The 16,965-nt window shown below is 39.9% G+C and overlaps 1 protein-coding gene across 2 annotated transcripts in view; it reads left to right on the plus strand.

Annotated features, from left to right (window-relative positions):
* Nucleotides 1-6,301: 6,301 nt before the first annotated feature.
* The window catches only part of TMCC3 (transmembrane and coiled-coil domain family 3), an 89,140-nt gene continuing 78,476 nt past the window's right edge, over nucleotides 6,302-16,965 (plus strand). Inside the window, exon 1 of one of the 2 annotated variants that reach the window (XM_083858883.1) lies at nucleotides 6,302-6,392. Coding sequence is in view for 1 of the 2 variants with exons in the window: in XM_083858882.1 (XP_083715008.1) it covers nucleotides 6,397-6,399 (3 nt within the window). In the remaining variant the exon portion in view is untranslated. Of the gene's footprint in view, nucleotides 6,400-16,965 lie in introns of both variants that reach the window. The other variant, XM_083858882.1, reaches the window with a different exon arrangement.

Raw genomic sequence — 16,965 nt, forward strand, 5'->3', positions numbered from 1 at the left:
GGAATTTTTCAAACAGGGAGAAAACCCAATCCCAGCTTGACCACTGTATCTCCCATTCAGTTTTTCTAGCTAGATTTCTTGGTTGGCTGCTACAGAGCTTGCTATTAAGGGCTGGTCCTTTGGATCAGTGAAGAAGATTCCACCAAATCTTTTGGTGGACATGGAGCTGTCTGGGCTGACTGCTGAGTTCTTTGCCTTGATCCAGTCACATTGTCACTTCTATGAGTGTGTTTGATACTGATTTGGTAGAAAGCCAGTCTGCATGCAGGCAGCTGAGGGAACATCACCTCCTGTAGCCTTCCAGCAAACATTTGGGACTGAAGCCTGCCAGGGTACTGGCCTCCATCCTTGCTGAGCTGCAGAAATCAGTTTGAGGAGACCAGAAAAGCCCAGAGGAACAGTAAGGTCTAGGATTAGAATTAAAGGTGACTCTCTTTTTTGCCCACCACCTAGGGCTTGCTCTTACAAGATAGGCTCTCTTCGTTTTTTGAGGCTGGGTCCACTTTGCAGAGATGGGATGGCAGGTAGCTGCCTCCTCCCCTTCCTGCTAGGATCTGGGAGTACTGCAGCTCACACTTGGAGGAATGGAGGCTGCTTTTTTCCTCTTACAGCCTCCTGGAGATGTGTCAGTAAACCGTGTGCTTTGTGTTATGGGAAATATTAAATGCAGCAACTTTCTTAAAAGATTAATTTTTCCCCCTTGGTGAACACATGAATATTAAATATTAGCTCAACAAGTTGCATGTATTACTAGCAGCATGCACTCACAGGGATGCTCATTACACTCTGATGGTTTTAAAGGGTCTTGTTTTTGAAATGGCAACAGTTGCTTCTTGTATTTAAATACCACTTCTAGTTTCAGTCTCTGGGATAATATTAGTATTGAGATCCGTAAACCAGAGGAAAAAAAGCTTTAAAAGCATACAATCTAACATCTCCTGGCTGGTTTTTTAAAGCAAGGTCTTCAATCCTGGGATTCTTAGTTTTTAAAAATATTGAAATTCTGCTTTGACTAGCCTTGCTCTGCAGCCTTGTACTTTCTATAGCCATTAAAACCAGCCTCGTTTTGGTCTCAAAACTTGAATGTTAATACTGCTAATTAACTTTTGGCATGGTAAAATGGCAAGAGTATTAAAATATTTTTTAGTTTTGTGTCTCTGTGTTGACTGATTGGATTGTTTCTATGTCATTAGGCTACTTATTTATAGCAAGAGTATGAGCAATGCACTATGAGCAGGGGAAGTAATTCCTGGCTGCTTAGCTGGAAGTTCAAATGTTAATTTTTGTTAGTGTTTAAATTGAATGAGAGCATAATTTTGTTCAATTCTTCAGTATTCCAAAGGAATCAATTACACAAGTGCAATTTAGGCAACAACCTTAATTTCTCATTTTATTTTACAAGTTGACAGTGCCAGTATTAGCCTGAAGTCTTCCTGACTTGTTTATGAATGTTGTACATTGCTTTGCAGTCACTTAATACTATTAAATTTCCTGAACTGGAGAGAAACTGTTCAATTATTTTTAGATTAAGAGCCCAGATATCCACAGCATGGAGATAGGAGTTATATTTTATAAAAAAAATTCTCAGTTGAAGGATATATTCTGCAAAAGATACCCTAATGCTTATTTTTTCTGTTGTCTCTGGATTTTACATACATGACTGAGTTCATGATTCGACACACACGCACCATTACCATCTTTGCCCTGTTAAACAGCCCATACATTAAAACCCAATACTTCCTGACAGGAGCAGTCCTTCCCTTCTAGCAGAGATCTTTCTTATAGACTGATGTTCTTCCTGCACCAGAACTCAATAAAAGAACTCTTTTTTTTTTTTTTTTTTTTTTTTTTTTTTTTTTTTTAGGTCTAGCTCAAGAACTTGACCATTTGTTTTGATTTCTACCTTGAGAACTGTGTGTAAAACTTGGGGTCAACTAGGGAATTTGTTCTGTTGGGTCATTCTGTCATGATTTAATAGCTGTGGAGCTCTTCTAGCCTCTGTGAATGAAGCTCTCCAGGGCCTTTATAGAGTCTTCATGACTGTCGTGTTTATTAGAAATAGTATTTGGCTGCTAAACAGCCTGAAACTGAGATAAGGGCAGAGTATCAGCCCCTGTAGTATAATTTTGGTTTTGCATCTCCTATTTCTACCCTAGCAGCTAGGGCAATGCTCATGCCTGGAACATTCCTAGTCCCTGCAGTTTTCTGCCCTTCCAGGTTGAAAGTATATTTTGGGTCTGGCTTCAAGCCCGGTGCATCTAAGACTTATCAGTGACTGAAGGAGGACATTGATTTAGTGATTCTAGTTTGCTAGATATATGGGGATATTGCTGCATGTTAGAAGTTAAAGATAGGTTTTAAGTTTGGGTGGGGTTTTTTTGAGTTACATTCCTTAAGGTTGCCTACTGATAATAGGTGGACAGGAAGATGTATGTTCTATATGAGTAAACTGAAGAAGACTGATGCTATCATTGATGGTCCATGCTTTGGTATTAACTGGCAGTTGTCTTAAGTATTTGAAAGAGTGTTCTGCAATGTTAATATGCACCTGAGAGAAAACAGTGTAGAGAATGCATTTACAGGAAGAACAGCTAAAATTATTTCTAAAAAGGAAAATTTATTAAAGTGGAAAACAGATTGAAAGTACTGGTGAGCTAAGCACTATGTTTTAGCTGTCCCTCAAGTTTTCCTCATTGGGGGGCTACAGTTTGGTGCAGGTTTGTGGTCAGAATACCAAGCAATGCCCTCAGAAAGCAGATCAAAAATCTGTAAATCTGCTTTTAAAGCATGCAGAGAAAGGCACAATAAAATCATCCTCCTTTTCTGTATCTGTAATTAGTAATAAAACTGGAATGGTGCAGGATGATAAAAGGACTAAATGAATGTGCTTAATGAAAGCCTGTGTATAGGCTTAAAAATAATTTGGTGGAAACAGAAAAGTTCTGAGCTTTACTTTGGTTGCTATTTTGCAGTTCAGACTGGCTGATGAATATAATAGTCTTGCTGGCCTTAATATTCATTTATTCAAATCATGTCAGTCATTATCTGTCTTTTTACTCTTCTTTTTTTAGAAGAGGTGCTCATATATTTGATCAGTTCTTGGTGAGGTGGCTCCATTTGATTTCTCAGTATGATTGCAGTTTGTGCACATCCGCAAGTAGCGATTTCGAGTTTTGCTTTTTATTGTTTCTTGTTTCAGTAAATCAGTCACAGAAGAAACTGTGGAGTCATCTGAGGGGAAGATCTAAGTAGCCTGCTGGGCTATCTTCAAATCAGATATCTAGCAGACTGGCCTGGAAAGAACAACACCATCTGGATATGCAAAGAACGCTTAAGATGTTTTTGCATCACAGAAGGTTATTGACAGCGTAAATGTGCAGCAGTAAAAACCTGCCAGAAATCTGTGAGCTGGCCCATGTGTTTTCCAGTAACAGTGGGTGTTAAAACTTCCTGGGCTAACAGCCTGCAGCTGTACTTTCATTAGCTCTCTGTGAGTTTCAGTTCCCACTGAACTTCAGTTCCTAGATGTTAGGACTACGTGGGGAAAAAACCCTTGTTTGCTTTATTATTTTTGGTTCCCTGGTATGACTATGTCCCAAAAGTTTTTCATTGTCAATAGATGAAACGTAGTGTTTTATCCAATCTGAACTAGTGATAGTTTACAAAGTATGTGTTTAGCTATCTAAAAAAAAATCAGCTATTTTAACTAAGACTGTTCTTAAAGCCTAAAATTTCTGCTCATGATGGTTACCAGACTTTTCCCTAGCAGATAGTAAAGCCTCTTCTAAGCAACAAGCCTTTGGAGAGTTACATTCCATCCCTAACCTAGGAGAATCTCAGATGATATTTTAGGTTAGCATGGCAAAGGCAGTGGGTGTGTCACCTTTAGCCTGATTACTTATTCAGTATGGATAGCCATTACTCACATGAAGATGCTTTGGAACGGGCTTCAGAGTAATGGGCAACTGGAATAATGTTTGCTTTTAGCTAGAATGAGCTCATCAAGTCCACTCCTGTGATCAGTGCTTGTTACTCATTTTAAGGTCTAAATGAGTATTTTAGCCCCAGTGCAGCTTGTGGGACTGTTTTTCAGAAGCTCTCTCTCCAGGCCTGGAGGAAAAAAATGATCTCATCCCTCTGATTTGAGGAAAAATTATATTGCATCCTGCTATTCACCTGCACTCTCCCAGCACACTTCAACAACTGTCTTGGATTTGGGGAGCTGTAAAGGATGCTTTCATTGTGTTCTGTTAAGCAGAATCCTTTCCAGGAGTTAACCCAATCTAAATCAAAATGTGGTGAAAGTGAAGTTGAAAGAAACACGGCTTAAAAGCCAGCCTGTACTGTAATCACCCCGTGAACCTTTCCCCTCTCATTTGAGTTCATTATCCTAACCTGAGGAAGCTTAAAATCAGACTGAGTGCAGATGTTATCAAATACGACTCTGCATTCTGTATTTAGAGCTCTGTGCTGCCTCTTGACTCTGCTCCATTTTTAGCTTTGGAATAATGTAGCACTCGCATGATTTATTACACAAAACATTCTGGCAGCAGAAAGGATCGAGAGTGGGTGAGGCCATTATAGCTGTTATCTAATTATTTTTGAATGTTAGAGAGTATAAAATAATAAAAAAAAATAACAAAAAGGTTTTTTATGTGTGCTCCAGGGTTTCCATTTTGTTTTGAAAAAGGAGTAGGTAATCTAATAGCTAGTTGACCCTCCCTAAATAAGGTAAGATCCAAATGCTGGAAAACAAAAGCAAGAATTCCCAGTAACCTCGGGAGGGGCAAGGAGTTTAACTCCTTTAAGTGTGACTACAAAACAGGCTCCTTCTCTCCACTCTCTGGAGGGTAGCCTGGACATCTCCCTTCCCAGCCTGTGCCTGCTTTTGTGAGACCAGAGGCGGTGTTGGAGGGAAACAGGCACCCCCTCCTGTGTCCCCCGGTGTGTGACTCCCACAGCAGGCTCTCCCAAATCTCCCAGGATCATAGTGCAAGGAAGGAGGAGGTAAGTGGGGACAAACTCATACCTTTTAATGAAGCCTGTGCAGGCTGCAGTGCATAAAGGACAGCTAAAAATGGGAGCATGGGAAGTACTAGCAGCTGTCAAAAACCTCATGTTCAAGCACAGCATTGTTTTTCCTGGTTGAGAGACAACTCATGTTGGATGATGCAATGTGCCACTTGTCACGAGAAGAGGGAACAGTCATGGCCCTAATCCATATCTGTGGGTTAGGGAGAGGATAGTGTCACCATGGGAAATATCCTCATCAAGGAGACAGTGCTGCAGCCCCTCTCCTGCTTCATGTTCTCTTGTGTCAGATGTGGTGGCTTGAGGAGACCATGTGTCACACCAATGAGCTGTGTACAGTACAAGTGCCAAACATGGAAGAGGGACCTGACAAAAGAGGGGTGTGAGGTAGGAGGCAGCATGAGCCTTGCACTCTGTGATGAGCAAGTGCTGTGTCCTCATGGTTCAGCTCATGCAACCCACAGCACCTCTTGGATGCAGCTAATGAAGAGAGCAGGAATGAACTGGCTGTGAATAACAGATCTAGAATATTTTGGAAAACTAGCACTATAGAAAATCTAAAAAAGATGGGCTGGTGGTTGCACTTCTTCAGTAAAGCTTTCTCTGCAGTGCAGAAGCAATGAAGATTGCCTTACTCTTTTCTTTGATCAAGAAGTGCATTAATAAAATTATTTGGCTTATTCTTTTGCTTATTCTGCTAGCCTGAGAGCAAGACATGGGAGAGCTTTAGGCATCTCCAATCAGCAAGCACTTGTTGGTTCAACTTTAACTTTGACTGTGTGTGACTGTGTAGGGAGGAGGAACAAAGGCTCAATTTTTCTTCTGTTTGCCTTAGTAACCTTGCAAGGAAAAGTCAAACCAGTTTACATCTTTTTACAGGATTTTAATGTAATTTATGAAGAAAAAGTACATAATTGGAAAAAGAGCAAACCTAGGTCCTCCTTGCAATTTCTGGTTCCTGCAGAGTCTCCAGCCTGTTCAGTAATATTCAGCTATTAAAATTCATCCCAGAAACATTGCCCACGTCTTTGGTCAGAAAAAGCAGTCTTCAGAAACCTTGAAAGCACCTCAAGCCCTCCTGCACCTTCTGTCCTAGACAGACGGGGTGGGTACATGCTCATGCAGTGCAAGAAGCTTTGCATTCATGCAAGAGGAGGAGTCATCATCTAGTTTTGAGGAAGGCTCTCAGGCTATCTTTAGCTGACAGACAACTGCTGGGTTGCACTTATAGAAACAGAAACAACCTTCTAGTGTGACTTCAGTGTTGTTGAGGTCCTGGCTGCTCAGCTTGTGCTTTCGCTTCTCTCCAGGGATAACTCCTACAGCTGCTTCAGGAAGGCAGAAACCATCTATCTCTCCAGGTTAATGGTAACTCCTTAACCCTTCTCACCTTGTTGGGAGAAATTTATCATTCTGGATTGCTTAGGGAAGACTTTTGGCTCTCTGAGTACAACTTAACTGTATTTAGATAGTGCTGTTATTTGCTTTTCCAGCCAGGACTAGGTGGTCAGCTATGGTTGCAGTCTACAAGTAAAGATGTTCTCCAGATGCTCAAGCACTTACTTTGAATTATGTCTTCTGCCCTCTTCACTTCCACAACAGCAAGCTGGGCTGTGCATATGCTGAACAAGGAGTAGCCAGCCTGTAGAGGTGACTGTTAATGTAGGATGGAGTATTTGTATCCTAAATATCAAGAGTTTGGCAGTAATAACTTCCGGTGATTAATTAGATGCCATGAGCTGTGTGTGATAATATCAGTATTTACTGTAGTTGTTGTACTTTTGAAGTTTATGAATTATCAGAAAATGGGTTAATCAGTATTTTTGTAGTTCTTGTTTGCAGCTCTTACTGTAACCACCATTGTAGTCATGTCGTTTAGTGTTAAGTAGTCTGCAAAGAGCAGGGAGTCGGACTTAATGATCCTTTTGGGTGATTTTACAAAACTTACAATTATCCTTCATTTTTGAAAAACAGAGAAAGACTTCCATTTGCAGTGTTCCAAATATATTTGTCATGTTCCTTGCTCATCTCTTGTTTTGCAAGGGCTAGTTTTAGTTTCATTGGTCAAGTTAGCAGTTGATTCAGCTTATGACTTTAATATCATATGCTTGTGGAACGTTGGCCAGGAAATCACTTTCACTATTGCTGACTCAAATGCCTCACACAGAATTCAGTGGTATAAATGAGTCGTATAGATTTATGAATACTGTTTGCCTGTTTTAGCGAGTATTAATTTTTAAAGCAAGTTAAATCACTAAAAGTTGTCATCTTCCTTTCTCTAAAAGTCATATGTTTTCTTTTCTGCTATAATAGCCAGGATACTTTATACCATAAATGTATCCTTATTGTATTGACTGTAAGAGAAGACAACAGAAGATTTCTTCAAAATAAGAACTTTCTTCTGCATTAAGTGACTCTAGATTATGAATAGCAGTTGAGAATGCAATAACCTGCCATTTCAATGGAGCAGTTCTTTTGCAGAATAGAGGACATGACCTGAAAGTGGAGTTTTTCCTCATAATTATCCCCTGACTGTGTGGTCATCTGTAACAAATATAGTTTGTGGTTAGGGGAAGGCTGATTTTTTAAAGCAAACTTAATTAGGAATAGGAAGAGTTTATGTGAGCAGCATATGCATAGAGAGGATAGAAAAGAGCTGACATTATGTGGGTAATGTAATATGTGTTGCAAAATAATTTGTGCAAAAAATATTAAAAACTACAGCATTCGTATAACCAACGCTGGTAAGGGGGAAAAGCGGCTCTCATCAGGTGATAAGAGAAATGCAGATACCAAAGCAAGGATAAGCTGTCTCCAAAAATGTTGATTCCAAAGGATTTGTTCATCTGACAAGGCCCCAGTGATATACATTCAATATGTACTTACGATAAGATAATATTTATAAACGTTTATTCCCAAAGAGAATTCCAGTAAGAAAATTAATTATTATTCACCCATTCTGGGAAAACTTTTCGTCAGACCAGCAGCGAGATAAGAAAATACATGAATATGCTAAAAAGATAAGAGCAACAAAGGAGCGAGAAGACCCCCCCCAACCGCTGCTCATCAGAAAAAAAGTATAAAAACAGGAGCCTGCAAAAGCAGAATTCTTGAACCATGGAGGTTTGGAGCAATGAAGTTCAAATGTGGTTCACCCAGTGCTGATCGTCTGGCTCGGCCCTGTGTTGCTTGTGGCTTTTCAAAACTTAGACCCTGATAATTTAATAAATTCTCTTTAATTATTAAATTGACTGATTTGTTTATAACAGGTAAGAGTTGGGAAAACTGAATTGGGAAACAATACCAGAAGTAGAAAACAAACAGACAAGCACAATACGTTTTTTTTTTTTTTAAATGTATTTTTAGTTATGGTTTTGTTGTTGTTTTTTGCTTTGTTTTTGGGGTTTTTTTACTGTGCTAAGCAGCGCAATGTTGGGAGTTGGGCAACCCAGTGGGAATTCCTGCTCTATTGTGGTGTAGTTAGGGACTGACTCCCTGGCCCAGGGTACTCCTTGCCTAACCACAGGTATCTGAATCTTAAACAGGGACAGCCCAAGTCAATCACCTAAAAGCCAGTAGCAATCAAAGGGTTTTAAATATACAAAACCCACCATATAGTGATGTAAATAAGACAATTTACAGCCTGTTTAAAAGAAGATTATTTAAACCCTTTAAATTGTGTAGAAAAACACACACAAGATACCTCAAATGATGAGGTAAAGGAGATACGCATGACTGGTTTTCTTCTGGGACTGCAGGATATTTTTCTTATTAGTATCTAATCATCAGGCTCCAGCTCGTTGGTGAAAACCTCATGCACCTCAGGCTTACTTTGAAAGAAGGCCTCCTGCTAATGCTTTAACTGTGCCCTCTCTTCTCTGCTCCATGGTGGGATCCCCAGGGAACATTTCCTCCCTGTTAGATATTGCTATCATTAGTCTGTGTCGATATGTTAGCAAAGTAGATGTTGCTTCTGGTAGTCTGGGGCTGTGCAGTGTCTGTACAGTTTGGAGTCTTGTGGGATCTGTCCCTGCAATACAGTGCAATGCTGTACTTGGGGGCACACAGGTAGAGAGGCCCAAAGACAGATTCTGGACAAACTCATTTTTGTTGGTTCATCTGTCCTCTTTAATAAACTGGGGTATTTAATGACTTGTGTTTGTTGAGCACACCATGATGGTATTTTGCACTTTTTCCTACACTTTTATTTCTTCAAATGCAGCTCTCTTATGGTGCCACACAGGACAGTGTCCTGGCAGGACTAGGTGATCCTGTTGGAAGACTGCAGAAAGTTTAGGTTCCATAAAATGATATATCACCATGCCTTTGTTTTAAAGATAGCCACTCAGGGATTAAATGCATGGGCTTCAGTATCTTAAGCCATCTCCTGTTCAGGTGGCTTTTATTCTTATTCCGTGTATCGTGTAGGAATAACCTGGGAGGTCAGTTCCAGAAGATGGCTGGTTTAGTTATCTCTGTGTGTGCCTCTGAGACTTGGATTTCCCTTCCATGTTTCATCCACTCATGTATATGTAGCTCCTCATCTGTATAAGGAACTCAGAACAAGAGAAAATTGCCTCAAGTTGCATCAGGATTGTCAAGCACTGGCAGAGGCTGCTCAGGGAAGAGGCTGACTCACCATCCCTGAAGGTATTTAAACAAATGTGTACATGTGGCTCTCAGGGATGTGGTTCAGTGGTGGATTTGGCAGTGTCAGGGTAGCAGTTAGACTTGATAATCTTGGAGGTCTTTTCCAACTGTAATAAATGCATATTATAAAGTTACCTTTTCACAAATATTAGAATGAATACTATATGTATAATTGTACTGTATTATGTTTTATTAATAGAGTTTAGAAAAGTGATGAATGTATTTTCTGATTGTGACATGGTGTAAATGGTAAAAAGACTAGGTTTTTTCTTCTTTGTGGCATCTAGACTCACCAGGCCAGGAGATATGGGGGAAGGGTCGTCACCTTGTGGCCCTGCATGAAGGCTGCTGGATTTCTGGTTTTTTTTATCAAAATGAAAACAGCCAAAAACCTCAAGAAAAAGATTTATAAGACTCATGTTACCAGACAGAGTGGAGCCACCCACAAATAAATCTATCAGATAAGATGATTGGAGATACTTAAAACCGAAAAGAATGTTTTAATATCTATTGAATATGTAAAACAGCAGTCCTTAGAACACAGTAATTGCAAGAGAAGGGTGTGCTTTCTGGTGAGGCACCCCAGCTGGAACATTTGCTCTTATGTCTCCTAATTGTCGATTTTAAATTTTTATTAAACTTATAATTTTTTCTAAAAGAGTGGGACTCGTTTTTCACACAACCAAAATGATTCTATGACTCTAAGAGTAGTGCACCTCTGTATCAGTGAGCAGTTGTTCTTGGCTTCCTCTGACTTAAGATGGTTACTCTTGAGAACACTGGGACTGTAGCATTTACTTCCAGTTCAGCTTTGTCAATCACTCCATCTGAAAGACAGCAGCTCCTATCTGGCTTTGGAGCCTTGTCCATGAAACTGTACATGTGCTCATACCTCTGTGAGAGAAAGAGGTATGATAGGTAATTCTCTGCCTTCTGCAATTAAAAATTGAGATTCCTGTAATGATTTAAGTCACAAATAGCAGCACACTGGCAATTTTACCTTCTCCTTGCACTTATGCCCCTTGGAGAATCTGTGTTGAGGAGTGAATTACATTTAAGAGAGTGAGAGGTTGGGATACAAAGCATGAGCTGCCTGCCCAGGAAGAACAGGACTTGATCCTTGCATCTTCAGTCTATCCTGGCAGGGTAAAAAAATCCTGAATGGAGGCCAGTCTTAGTGCAAATCATAACCAAGCCTGGGATTTGCTTCTTCTATAAACTCCTGAGGTCAGTGTTTGTTCATGAGGCTCAGAAGAAGTAACCTCTCCACTGCAGGGATTCCTGAATGACTTCTGTGTCCCATATGGTGCAGGAGATCAGAGCTGTGTGTTGTGGTGTTTGCTGACCTAAAATGTCTGTGCTTCAGTAAACAGGAAAACACTAAAAAATTGAGCAGTTGTTTGTCAGAAAGGCCAATGGACTGCCTCAGCACCGAGTTTAATACAAACCCTTGTTGTTAATTAGGTGTTACTTTGAGTTCAACAGGGGATGCATTATTAACCAGATCTTTGTTATGCTGTTATTTCTTTATACAGTTAATATGACACCAAATCCTACAACACAGTTCACTCATTATTAATGGCTTTCATCGCTAAACTATTTTTAGCCTTTTAGTCAGAAAATACTTGAGAAAAAGAAAGGAATCCACTGGCAGATAAATGTCAATGCTTAAACAGGGTTTCACCACAGCAGTTTCTTACTGTCTTCGTTGTTGGCTACTTTGAGTATGTGTGGGGAAATACCTCTGCATGACTGTGTCCTGGCTGGTGGCGTCGTCCTGGGAGAGAGAATTGGATGAGATGATCTTGCACTACTGAAGAAGAATGCTCTTCTTTTCTCTTAGGACAGGAAAAAAGTGGGTAAGACTGAAATGATGAATTTTCTAGCTTTGATACCCACTTGCATATGTAGCTGTCTTCTGGAAAATGAAAAACCTAATGGTGTCAGCCACTTAGGACTTGTGAATTTACACCAGTCCTAAGCTGTAAAAACCACTACTTTCTTCTTGTTTTTTGGTTGCAGGCTTCAGGCAGCATTGTGTGTAGTTGAGATGACTTGGCTGACCAAATGTAGCACTTGTTAAACGAGGAGGCAGAGAGAAGTTTATAAGAGGAATTGAGTCCACCTTTTGGAGAAGCAGGATTTAGTTGATGTTGCTAGTAATACTGATTTTTTGCATTCCTTGTCCTTGAAATTTTTTTCTCTGCAGCTTTCATTATTTGAAAGAATGGAAACAGAAAAGTATAGGCACTTGTAATCCTTCCAGGCCATCCATCCTCACAGTCCTTTGATCCTTTTGTGTCTTCTAGATAAACAATTCCTAGAAGGTAGTGGTAACTGTATGCACTTATAATTTCTAAATATGAAGTGTTCAGACTTCATTCAAAATCCCCTGTTTCTAGAATATTATTGGATTATGGGGGTTTTGTTTAGTTTGGCTTTTTTATCTGTGGTAGTATGTGAAGGTACCCAAAACCTTGAAGAAATTTGATTGGATCTTTTTCTTTTAAATATCAAATTATATAAAGTGACTTACTTCTTGGGTTTTTTTCAGTTTTATGACTGTGGTTTTTAGACATAGGTGTGTCTCTGTATAGTGGCATGGGTTTGGTATCATTACCACCAAAAACAAACCTCTGCAACACACCCTTGCTTTCATTCACTGCTAAGCTGAAAGTTTTGCACAAGTACTAGACATGGACAATAATAGCATACATGGCCTGAGGGGGAAAAAATACAAAATTTGGAACTAAGATTAAAGTATTTTGGTTACTTTCTTAAGTCTTTTCTAGACTGGATGCCATTTCATGATCCTTTTGCCTTTACTGGTAGATTTTAGGTTAGAGATGTTAAGAGGTAGAGAAAGCCGGATGGCTCATGTTCTTCATCACTGTGAATCCACTGTGAATTTTCCTATGGTATTTGTGATTCCTTTTACATTGCTTCAGCAAAGAAGCCTTCATCAGCTACCTAAGGAACGTGTCCCACATTTTGGTAGAGCTTTCTTCCCCAAGGCTCATGCTCCCTCTCTCAGTTGGAACTCTCACTCTTAGTTACATCCTGTGCTCACAGACTGTACTACATCTCATTTGGAAAACCTGAGCTGACCTTTGAAGACATGATATTGTTGCTTCTTCACGCAGTTTGTTTCTAGGTTTTATGCCCTTTCCTTTCTTAGGCTGGCACAGGTCAGGGTCTGCCCTTGCTGCTTAAAAAAAGCTGTTGCCTTGTGCATTGGAAAGAGGGTGAATTCTGCTTTTTTTTTTCAACAATACTTGCCAGAAGTGAAACCTGTGCACCAGCTATGGTGCTGTTAGGAAAATTAATCCACAAATGCCAGAAGTTTATGTCCAAAAAGGAGACAGAGGAATCATTTTACTTTATTCAAATAATGAGAGAGGCCATGGGGCATTTCCCCTGGGGTCTCTCAAATTTTGGAGGACCCGGCCTCCTTTTTATCCTTATTTCCTGCCCACATTTCCCTCTCTCTTTCCCCATTGGCTGAGGTACTTGAGAGGTACAGACTTTGTGGAGTGCCTAATACCTAATTTTTAATTCTTACGGAATTTATGGCTTTTCCCCATTGTTTCTTTCATCTTTCAATATCCAACTTCATTTATCAGCAAACCTACAGTTTGTTTGTAAAGGCAAATATCTTCTTTTCCACTCATCAATCAGTGGAATCTTTCCCATTGTTTCTTTTATCTCTCAGTGCTAGTTTTATCTACCAGCAGACCACTGCTTGTTTGTAAAGACAAGTCTGTCATTCCTCTCAATGCTTTCCTCTTGTATTTCCATTTTCTGGGCAGGGTAAACTCCTGCACAGAGGGGAGAAGAAGCAATTGCCCTCCCAAACTAAATGACCTGCATTCCTTCTGACAGTAGAAATAACTGCTGCTGCTACCATAGCTAATTTTAATATAAATATAATTTTACTGCATGTATTAAAGAACAGCAGTGGGATCAGGCATTAAGCTACAGCTCTGCAAAGAAAGCCACTGGATTATATTTTGTGTTCAGTGCATTGTGCCAGGCAAAGCATCTTGCCCTGACTGGAAATGCCACTGTGTTGTAACTAATAAGTAATAAGATCTAACCATAATTGTTTCATTACTTTAAGAGTCAGACCCTTTACTGGGGGGTTTGCTGATTGACAGACACGTTGTTCAGCTCTGCATTTCCATTAAGAAGCCTGCACCAGGCTTCTCTGTGTCTTTGTACTGAGATGAAAACTTTATGTTATTAATCATCATAATTTAAAAAAAAAAAAATTAGACAAATAAGTTAGACTTCTGAGCTTAATACCTTGTTTAAGGATTCTCTCCACTGCTGCAAGCAAGATAATGAGGGATTTCCCATGCTGGACGTAGCCTATGTCTTTAGGTGACAGGAGAGGGACAAGGCAAAGTCAGGGTGAAACAGGGACCAGCAAAGCTTGGCTTTGACTTGACAGTCCTTGCAAGCACACAGCTGCCCTGAGTGTGTTGGTACTCTCTGCCTTGGCCACCTGCTTGTGCCAGGGGCATGTTCCAGAGCACTGAGGTGTTAGGTTTAAACTAACTTAAACAAAGCCATAATACTCTGAAAATGGAAATTCCCTTCCTGGTCCTCACATACATTTCTGGTGATGGGTGATGCCTGGGGCAAGTTGTTTCTCTCCCAGTTTCTAAGGAACTATGGAAATACTAATTTTTCACCATCTTTCTATGTTTCATAGAATCAGAGTGGTTTCCACTAGACCACATTGCTCAGAGCCTCATCCAGTGAGCACTTCTAGGGAATGGGCAAGGGCCTGTTTTCCTCCCACAGGTGTTCTTTCAGGGAATTTAGAACAATTCTGCATTTTACTGGCTATATTTGCTTCACCTTTGCAAAATGACAATGCACACCAATGTCCTCTCATGGAGCTGTAAGACCTGTCAACCCTTCAGCAATGCTCTTCTTAAGAGTTTTCCTCATGAGTGAGAGGGGCAGTGAGCCTGACTGAATTGCTAGGCTTGTATATGGATCTTACTGTATTAATTTCTGGTTCCAGAAGTGATTTTGAGCAGCTTGGAATTTTTTTTTCCTGTTTTATGAATAAAACCTCCTCTGGCAGAGAAACATAACTTTTCTATGTGATGTTTTTCCATTCAGTTTATATCTCCCATTCTGATCCCAGGTTTATATATATTTACATTTATTAATTGGAGTAAGCGAACACTGATTTGATGTGTTAGTCTCAGTGTAACCTGACTCTCCAGCAATAAACTGGATAGCATAGAATATGTTTTTTTCACCTAGGAGATATGAAGTGGAAAGAATTGAGAGGTGCCTTGGGGTGTTTGTATTCCATGAATCACATTTCTTACTCTGCTAGTTATGAGTCTCCTCATGTGTTGAGAGATGATTTCTGCAGACAGTTTTGAATGTGATTTGATGGAAGGCTATGGCCCAAGTCCTGACCACAGTTGAGGGAACACCACACTCTCTTCTAACACTGGTCTTGGCGTAAAACAAAAAAATCACAATGTTCATTTTTTTCCTGTTTCAGCAGTAGATAGGACCACATAAATAATTTCTGCTTGTGAGAATTGCCACACTAAATTAATGCAAGTGAAGTCCCATAGATGCAAGACTGTTTGCAGGACAGTGCTCAAAAGGAAAATGGCTCTGGCTCCACTTACAAGTTGCAAATATTCTATTTTTTTTAAAGGCTTTAATTGAAGCATGACTTTCACTTGCAAGTTCTGGGTTTTTTTTTTCAATATGTGCCATTGTGCTCAATGAGGGAAGAAAATTTTCCATGAGCAGAATTCAAATGTATTCTTTTAAATTCATGTAATGGAAAAAGGCCTATTAAATATAATAGAGAAAGGACCACGAGGCATATTTCAAATTTTAGTGGGCACAGGAACGGGAGTAAGGTTAGCATTTTTTCATTATTAATCTACTTTTTCATATTTATGACTAGTTCCAACTGTACTCTATTTCCTTTCTAATTTTTTAGAGTGCAGGTGTAGTTACATTCTGTACAAGTGATATTTTGGGGCAAATAGCAGAATTGCTGATGTCAGCTGTGTTACTGATCCAAAGAAAATGGTTTTACTCATTTGTCTTATATTGATTCTTGAGCTGTTGGATATACTGAGATTCCATTTCACATTTGCTCTAAGACAGCCAAAGACTTTCAAGTTTGACATTGTTATTCTTCCACTGACAGGTGATGTGTTCATCTGAGGACACTGATCTGGGTACTGGGCCAGAAGTTATGAGAACTGGAACAGTGTGGTGGAAGGTTTTATAATAATACATTTACAACCCTTTAAATGTCTGAGTGGAGATGACAATTCTGAATATCTGACTTGGGCTGAATTGTTTGTCTAGAATTTGAGGGGGGGAGAAGGGTTAATCTGTTTTTAGGGCAAGGTTAAGGCATATAGTTTGGTCCTGGCTGCTGGACTTTGGCTGTAGGCTGGTGGGCAGCTAAGACCTGGTCTCCTTTGAGGAAAAAGAATAAAACCTTTTGTAATACATGATAAAAATAATTTCTGTTGTTGAAAGGAATGAAGGATGTGGCAGGTGACTGTTATTGTTTTGTCTCCTATCTGACAGGCTTGGGGAAGGGATTTGGCTCCCAAATTTGCCTTCAGACACCCCTCTGCTCTAAACCATGATTCCAGAAACACAACCATCCCTTGTTCTTTGCTGGCCTATGTGTTAAGAAATTACCCATGTAGTGCTGGTGAGTCTCCGCTCCTATGGGACAGTGAGGCACGAGATGCTGGCTACCAGGACACAGCATGCTCTGCTAGTGTGCCCAGCCTGGAAGGGGGAGGGCAAAGATGCCTTTTCTTTGGCCATGCAGTTACCTCTAGACCAGGTTAGAATGCAAACGGTGGATGGATGGGAGCCTTAATTCTGGGAAAAGCTTAAGCATTAAAAAGTGTTTGAACAACTTAGGTCAGAGGTGACAATCACCAAGACTTCCCAAATATAAGGCACGGGAATTCAGTAGGCCAGACTACTCCTGCTTTCCAGAGAACTTTCTGTCTCCTTAGAAAATTTGTGTAGAAGAACTGAGTGATCCAACTGGAAAACATATTGATTAAAGATGCATTTTAAATTCATTAAGTGCTATGAAAACATGAAGTTCTGTGCAAAATGAAACCAAAATTGGTGGATATTATGGCACTGTTATTTGTGTATCTTTTTTTTCCCTCCTCTAAAATCATACCCTGCAATTTTCTAATGCATTTATGATAACTTTAGAAAAGCTTGAGAACTGATGATCCCACAGTAATG

This window comes from Zosterops lateralis (genome assembly GCF_965231275.1).
Source record: "Zosterops lateralis genome assembly, chromosome: 4".
NCBI classification, from domain to species: domain Eukaryota; kingdom Metazoa; phylum Chordata; class Aves; order Passeriformes; family Zosteropidae; genus Zosterops; species Zosterops lateralis.